The sequence below is a fragment of the Micropterus salmoides genome, unplaced genomic scaffold (assembly GCF_014851395.1).
Source record: "Micropterus salmoides isolate LMB-PRFRI ecotype aquatic unplaced genomic scaffold, ASM1485139v1 Ms_hic_scaffold_2955, whole genome shotgun sequence".
In the NCBI taxonomy this organism is placed as follows: Eukaryota; Metazoa; Chordata; class Actinopteri; order Centrarchiformes; family Centrarchidae; genus Micropterus; species Micropterus salmoides.
This window is the reverse complement of record NW_024042212.1, coordinates 1-7,947: the sequence shown is the minus strand read 5'-3', so window position 1 is coordinate 7,947 and position 7,947 is coordinate 1. Positions and strand designations below refer to the sequence as shown.

The following is a 7,947-nucleotide window of genomic DNA, read 5'->3' as shown; positions in this document are numbered from 1 at the left end:
AATGGCCCCTACAGTCACCAGATCTCAACCCAATAGAGCATCTTTGGGATGTGGTGGAACGGGAGCTTCGTGCCCTGGATGTGCATCCCACAAATCTCCATCAACTGCAAGATGCTATCCATCAATATGGGCCAACATTTCTAAAGAATGCTTTCAGCACCTTGTTGAATCAATGCCACGTAGAATTAAGGCAGTTCTGAAGGCGAAAGAGGGTCAAACACAGTATTAGTCTGGTGTTCCTAATAATCCTTTAGGTGAGTGTATGTTCAGAGGGAAGCAGCGTGTTTGCGTTGGTGGACTACAAGGTTACTATGTTGAGTAAAAGCTTTCCCACACTGATCACACCAGTAAGGTTTTTCTCCAGTGTGAACACGTCGGTGCATTTCTAGGTTACCTGATAAAGCGAAAGCTTTTCCACACTGCCCACACCTGTATGGTTTCTCACCAGTGTGAACACGACAGTGGTCCTTCAGGTGACTTGCTGTAGAGAAACTTTTCCCACATTGGTCACAGCTGAACGGTTTCTCTCCAGAGTGAACGCGACGGTGCCTTCTTAATTCAACGGATGTCGTGAGACCTTTTCCACATATGTCACACCTGTACGGTTTCTCTCCGGTGTGAACGCGACGGTGGACTTTCAGGTTACTTGGTGCAGTGAAAGATTTCCCACATTGGTCACACCAGTACGGCCTCTCTCCAGTGTGAAGACGACGGTGAACATCTAGGTTAGCTGATCTACTGAAAGCTTTCCCACAGTGATCACAGCTGTACGGTTTCTCTCCAGTGTGAACGCGTAGATGCACTTCTAGGTTAACTAATTGAGCGAAAGCTTTCCCACAGTGGTCACAGGTGTAAGGTTTTTCTCCAGTGTGAATTCTCAGATGACTCTTTAAATTTCCAGATGATTTGAAGGATTTGTCACAGAAGTGACAGCAGTGACGTTTGAGTCCCTCTCTTTGTTTCTAAAGCAACAGACAGACATACAGAAAGACAGTAAGTGAGAATTCACAGTGGGGTCTGGGGCAGCACAGAATTTCATTTGTGACCTTTTCTGGTTAAACAAAAATTATCTTACTCTTTAAAAACAAAACAAATATCCATCTCAACCGGGATCTTTTCCATAATGTTTTCAAACACTTAGAGTATAAAAATCTGAGCCCGTCAGTGGTGAAAACTTCAAACATGCTCGCTTAATAATGAACCAACGCATTACTAAAAAGAAATCGGTCACTAAAAAGAATCATTTGTACAAAGGTTTAAAGGAATTTGTTACTCTGAAAGCAGTAACAACAATTATTAGATTCTAGTCTCCAAGCCACCAAGTGTTTACACCGCCGAACTACAGCCGATTTATTATTGAGAATTACTACCTTTTCTAGCATTTACTGTACTGGTTCAGCGGCCCAGGAAACTCACAGAGTGTTCCAATCATCCAATCAGAGATTTTACATTTTAATCAAGAATGAACAGATTCTTATTAGAGCCTGTCCGATGTGGGTTTTTGGGGGCCAATGCCGATATTAAAGTGAAAAAGAGCCAATTTATGAGCAGATATTTTGAATTTAAGAATGATTTGGATAGTAGTCTCCTTTACTGTATAAACTACACTTACACTTAACAGGCCGATATTGAAAGCTGGTATGTATGCGTGCAATAAAACCTTTTCCTAAATGGATTATGTTAATAAACTACATTACAGTCTCAAAAAGTGAACATGTAAACAATTGCACATCAATAAATATTTGCTACTGAAAGGTGCAACTTTTTCAGCCGTCTGTAAACAGAGAGATAATAAACATGTGTATTTCACTTTACGCATTATCTGCCATAATTTCAATGTAGCACATTCACATCTAGTTCATCCCTTTACCAGCACTCTTCTAACCAAAGCTACGTGAAACCATTTAACCACCATCGGTATAAATCATGCCGTCTAGGATACAGTGAGCTGCTGTTGAATGCATCTAATATAACATGACTCTACAACGAGGACCTGCAACTTTGAGATTTCATTTAACAAACGTTATAACTACAACCAGAGCTGTTACGTCTCTGACTACAGCAGGGACAAAACTGTTCACTAGAACTGCCACACTGTTAAATAAATCTACAGTTACGTCTGTCAGCAGCTTCCAACACTCAGCTACCGTAACATTAACCTGCTGTGAGCTGCTAGAAAGCCGGGAGAGTGCAGAGAAAAACGGGAGGGTTAGCAAGTCATGAATGTTGGAGAGAAGTGACCGCGTCTGTTCTTATTGCTCCGGTAAACTCTGGTCAGCTGATTGTTTTCTTCTGTGGTTTTTGTGGTGAGACAGTGTTGTTAACAGTGGAGCTGCAGCTGGTCGCCCTCTGGTGAGAAAACTATGCAACACCCATGACATGAGTGAAGGATCTGACTCTAGGTTTCTTTTTTAATAGTCATATATCTGCTGTTATAAACGACTGATGCCAATGAAATGCAATTAGCTCATATCTAAACTCTGATTCTTCCATGTACATTCTTGTCAAGGGCAGTTTAAAACCAAAATATCTCATAGATCTCTAATCCTAGCTGGCAGAACAAGCTAGAGCTCACGTTTCTCATGGAACAAGAGAAAGTGGTTTTGTTGTGTAATTTTTACATTTAACAGACTGGCCTATGTTCATTTTGTTTAAGAGATTCTTCTCCATAGAAGTGCTGTAATCATTACAAGGATATGTTGTTTAACAATCATTAGTAGGATGACAGTCTGACAACTGGTTCGATTAATGTTTTACTATTTTAAGTTTCAAGTACGCAACATTATTCTGTGTGAACTTGTAACCTTTGAATGTCTCTACATGTGAAGTGAAGCTGATGAAGCCACGACAAGTTGTGAGCATGCAAAAACCAAGCTAATGTACGGCAGGTACTGTTGGCTTAGAGTCTAGATAGGATAAGATGATGTTTGTTGATAAAGTTTGTTTGAGATAAAGTGATGTAATGTTTGCTCAGCACCTAAATAATATGGCATAGTGTTTGCTTAAGGATCTGATAACATACAAAATCGTAGTAAAGATGGGTCTGCAGGCCAGATCATGACACGTACTGTCGCAGACACCAAGGCTTTGTGAAAGGTACAACACTGCATACTTGTGTTTGAAATGTCAACCTTGTTATTCTTTTGTTAATCTTTAAAAAATAAAATAAAAAAACAACCCAACAATTGTGTGTGTTTGAGTTTTCATGCTGTCAAAATTATGCATGTATGACTTAAAAAACAAATACGGTAAGACTGAGTTTGAAACCTAATGGTGAATTTCCGATCTAGAGTGTTTTCAATAGTGTTAAAAAGTATAAAAGGCTAAATTATAATAACAAATTATGTTAAAGAACAGCTAAAAGGAAATAACTTTAATGAAACAAGAAGTTAGAGAAAGGGTTAAAATTGTTAAAACAACGGCCACTAGATGACAGCAGTGGATAAGAAATTCACCGTTGGGAAGATCTAACTAGACGTCTTTAAATTTTAATTGAATACCCCTGCTCTACAGTTCGTTTCAGACAGAGGCTGAAATGAAGGCCTACATGAAGAGTCAGTATAAGATAGAAAATACATTTTTGACTTTGAATGATGCAAAATTTAAGTAACTTAATTTAAGTGTTTAAAAAGATAAAATTACAAACGTGTCAAGCTCTTGTAAATAAATTTAACGAGCCTTTCTGTGTTTAGATATCTGCTGTGTGAGTGAAAATCTGTTTTAATGTGTTGCTCAAAAGAGTGGATGTATAATGTTTGGGTGTGTGGAGACATTTTTTATGTATTTAGACTTAATTTAAAATGCTGCTTGCCTAACAATTTTTTACCAGTAGGGTACGTTGGTATGAATGAGTTAATTCTTGAGAGAATTTTAATAGCCTGAACTGACAAGACATCTAATAATCAAGACTGTTCAAGCTAAAAACAGGTAACCAAACAAGATCTTTTGACCAGTTGCGCGATTCTAGCAGTGCGAATGTATTGAGTGGAGGTCGAGCAGCCTGTGACTGATGTTAAACCGGAGTCGTCTCTGTGGAGATTTTTAAAAATGAAATTTTTAAAACGAATATGATCTCCGTCCACAGCAGCGTTTTAGCCGTGTATCAGAGTCGATCTCTTGATTAAAACGGCTGAAAACGGACATCTAGTGACCGTTCACATACACCGAGCATGCACATGCCGGTATAAACACGAAGCAGACGAGCTGGGACTGTTAAAGACTGTAACACAGGAGTTTAAAGCGACTGTGGCAGCAGAAAACTGACTGGGAGCTGTCGCAAAGTAAATGGAGACATGCAGAGTACAAGTGTAAGTTAGATTATAAGTGTTATTTGCATGGTAAAAATATTTTAAAGAGGTGGTATTATGCTCATTTTCAGGTTCAGAATCTTATTTAGGGGTTTACATGGTTTAATAAAAAAAAAAAAAAACACATCTTTTTTGTCATACTGCACATTGCTGCAGCTCCTCTTTTCACCCTGTGTTGAAGGCTTCGTTTTAACTGAAGGGAAGTAAGGCTGGACTACAAACGAGCTGTTTTCAGGCAGATCAGAGCAGTGTTTTTTTGTGGGAGATGGGAACTTTGGGCTTTTTCACTTTGCAAACCTGCTACATGCACACAAAAAAAAAAGTATAACAATATAAGGAGAGGGGAAAAGCCAAAAACCATAATACCACCTCTTAATAAAAACACCAAATCAAAAACTCTGTCAGTAGCATCGTGTTCTGCTTTGCATGACTTAAGACCCAATCAGAGAGCCAAACATTTCTAAAGTCCTATGTTTTTGCCCGTCTGCACTGAAACGCCCTCTGGGGTCGGCAGCGTTTTCAAACATCTTCATTTTTGTGGTTTAGTCTGGAGGAGGAGCAAACGTAGCACATTAAAATGCATTAGTGTGGATGGGGCCTCAGTTAGTGGTGCCCCCCCCACCCTAAGATGGAGGTTTGACAAGTGAACACATTTTTTATGTCGGTTCTGCATCATGCCTGATGATTGAGTGTAGTGTGTGTGAGAGCGGTCACTGGCTTTATTTCCAAACTCGAAGTGAGAAGGCAGATCTGCTGATTTGAAATTTGGCACTTATATCTTTTACAACTGAAAAATGCAATACAGAATAGTTATGGCTCACTTTGAATGTTTAAATGATAAATTATTAATGTGTGATGAAGCAAAATTATGAGGCATCCTAATCTATTCCTCTCACATTCTACTTTATTTTGATTTTAAACTTCCACAAGCTTATGTTGTATCAGCAAATAACTGAAGAGAAAAGTTACTTTTGGTGACTTCAGGACTTTGGAGTTGTTTCCAAAATATAATAGATTCTGCTGCCTTGCACATCTCAATGGTACCAAAGAAAATAGTTTAAAAATATGGTAAGTCACTTAACAGAGAGCACTTTAAGTATATGTTCTTAATTTGGAGTAATACAACTACGGATGAAGTATAGGCCACCGTGTTTGTTGTCAGCTAACATTGTCTTTTTAGTTTCAACCTACTTGCCCTTGGAAGGTGTCTGGGTTGGACCATTTCCAAAGTCAATTGGCCTGTCGTCCCAGTACAGTTTAACTGTTGAGATAAGGCTGCTCAGTAAGCCGATTGTCCATTCATCTAATTCATGCTTATAAAAGTAAATTTGACTGTAACAGTCCGAGTCAGGTAATTATTAACATCATCACGGCAAAGAAATCTTCCTTTAATTAGTCTAACTAACATCAGGTCTAAATTGTTGAATGCGCGTGATTGTTTATTTCCGTTCTGATGAGCTTGTTTCTATAACAAGGCCTGTTATTACTCAAGTTACTAAAAGGTATTGTTATAAATATTGTTCAGTAATCTTGTTTACATCAAGTGTGGCGAGGGATGTGTGCAGAACTGGGTCCTGGGTTTATTTTCAGTCCAGAGGCTCCATCTTGCACCTGGCCCGAGCAGCGCCACGTGTCAGAGTAGTCAGTAGTATACTGCGGGATCATTTTGCTTCAGGTGTTGTGACTTTACAGAGCACCACATTATTGGGTCTCTGTCTAAAATACTGTGCTTTAGATAGTAAACCACCACTGATTTTACAATACAGCATACCTGGTACATCTATTACAACACCGTCGGCTGACCCCTTGATTTTTATATTTCATACATTTCTCTGTTTAGTCTTGACAGCGTTTTTCTCAGCGCTGTTTTTTATTTTATGTATTTCACAATAGTTATTACTCTAGAAATAGAAAGGGAAATAGAAGGAAATCAAACAGTAAAAGTTCTATTTCCTCTTATTTTTTATTTAATCCACCACCTCCCTTCCACACAGAGGTAGTTTGGGTGTTTTTATGGATAGAAAAGAGTAAAACCCCTCAAGCCTTCACTTTTCACCAGCATGTTTGTTCTGCGCGCTCCCGACACAACACGGGCTGCACCGCGCATGCGCCAAGCGGGAAACTCCCGGAACAAAGAAAAGAGAAACGCTCGTGAGTTTTTCTTTCAGCTTCCTCTCTTCAAGATGAAAACAGGAACCACGGAGACACTTTGGAAATCAAACCACGTCAACACAAACCCTGGAGCGGGTTTTCAGGCTCTGATCTCTAACAACAGAATGAACGGATGATACACGGACCCTCGAGACTCTTCCTCGTGTCTTTAGTCTCGTGATGAAGTCATGAACACTGACCTGAACATCGGTGCTATCAGAGCACGAGACTGCTGTTTGGCTCCTGTGGTCCGGGTTCTGGTTCTCCATCGTCCTGCAGGTCTCCGCTGTGACTGGTGGACCGTGTTGTCCTGGACTGAGTCTGGATTCTGGTCTCGGAGCTCTTCAGGCTGAGATACAGGAGAACTGCGGGATCCCGCGGAGTGTTCTCGCGATGTCACGGCGTCTCGCCCCGCCCCTTAGTTACCGTTGCTCAGGCAGCAGATTCACAAAGCAGCTTCTCTGTAGCTGCTGAAGTTGGTTCAGCGCGTCAGACTGCTGTGATGATTTTACTGAAGTCAGCTGTTCTCATCAGGTTTGACTGACTCTGCTTTCTGGTTTCCTTAAATAAAACTTTTAAACTGCAGCTGCTTCAACATACTGACTAGAATGCAGAAATTCACAACACAGACAGTCAAACGCAAAGTCTCGACGTTACAGCTCATGACCGTAGAGCAGCTCCACCAAAACATGGAAAAGGCAAAGCATGGTGCAGTGCATGTTACTAAGTTTCACTGGAATATGACAAGAGCACTGCATAGCCACAGAATAATTAACATGTCTTACCATTGTAGTTGACAAACTATGAAGGAGTTTGCTTTTCTCCACGCCTTATCAATCACATCATCAGAGTCCAGGTTCATTAAGACTTTCTTTCTCCGTCACCAGGGGCGTTTTTAGGATTTTGAAATATTGGGGGCTTAGCCCAGCCCATAAAACTTAATATCTTCGCATAATAATTGACCTCCCCCACCCCAAAGTTAAGTCTGTAAGCAGTAAAGCAACAGTAAACATCCTCTACTTATACAAAACAAACTACAACAACACTATTAACTGTCTCATTTTGATTTTGCTAAACTGTAATGTTATTTGTCTAATTATGATAATATAACAACAAAACTGTGACAGTATGAACAGGGGGGTCTGGTGTTTTTCTGCACCAATTTCTGCCTTTTCTGCATCAATTTATCATGGAAATTATGTAAAAGGGACGCACAAAATTCAGGTGTTGCTGAGGTGGTGAATATTTAAGAACATTTTGATATTTTATGACCTTGTAACTTCCATGACCTTATTTATTTAGGTATAATAAAACAATTCAAAATCTAAAATTGTAAGAGAGTATAATGCAGAGCAGCTCTCAGCTTTCAGATACGTTTCTCTTTCAGATCAACTTTTAATATCATCACTGCTGAATCAACACACAGGCAGGCGTGACTCATTGAGGTAACCTCTTTAAATGCGCATGTGGCACCTTTATACCTCATCAA

The 7,947-nt window shown here is 39.7% G+C and overlaps 1 protein-coding gene across 1 annotated transcript; it reads right to left on the bottom strand.

Moving 5' to 3' along the window:
- Positions 1-144: 144 nt before the first annotated feature.
- Positions 145-6,842, bottom strand: LOC119882167 (zinc finger protein 239-like). Its single transcript, XM_038692177.1, has 2 exons — positions 6,659-6,842; positions 145-962 (listed from the first exon to the last, which is right to left on the bottom strand). Exons 1-2 carry the CDS (start codon positions 6,725-6,727, stop codon positions 267-269), a joined length of 765 nt encoding a protein of 254 aa, XP_038548105.1. The 5' UTR covers positions 6,728-6,842; the 3' UTR covers positions 145-266.
- Between the last annotated feature and the right edge of the window lie 1,105 nt (positions 6,843-7,947).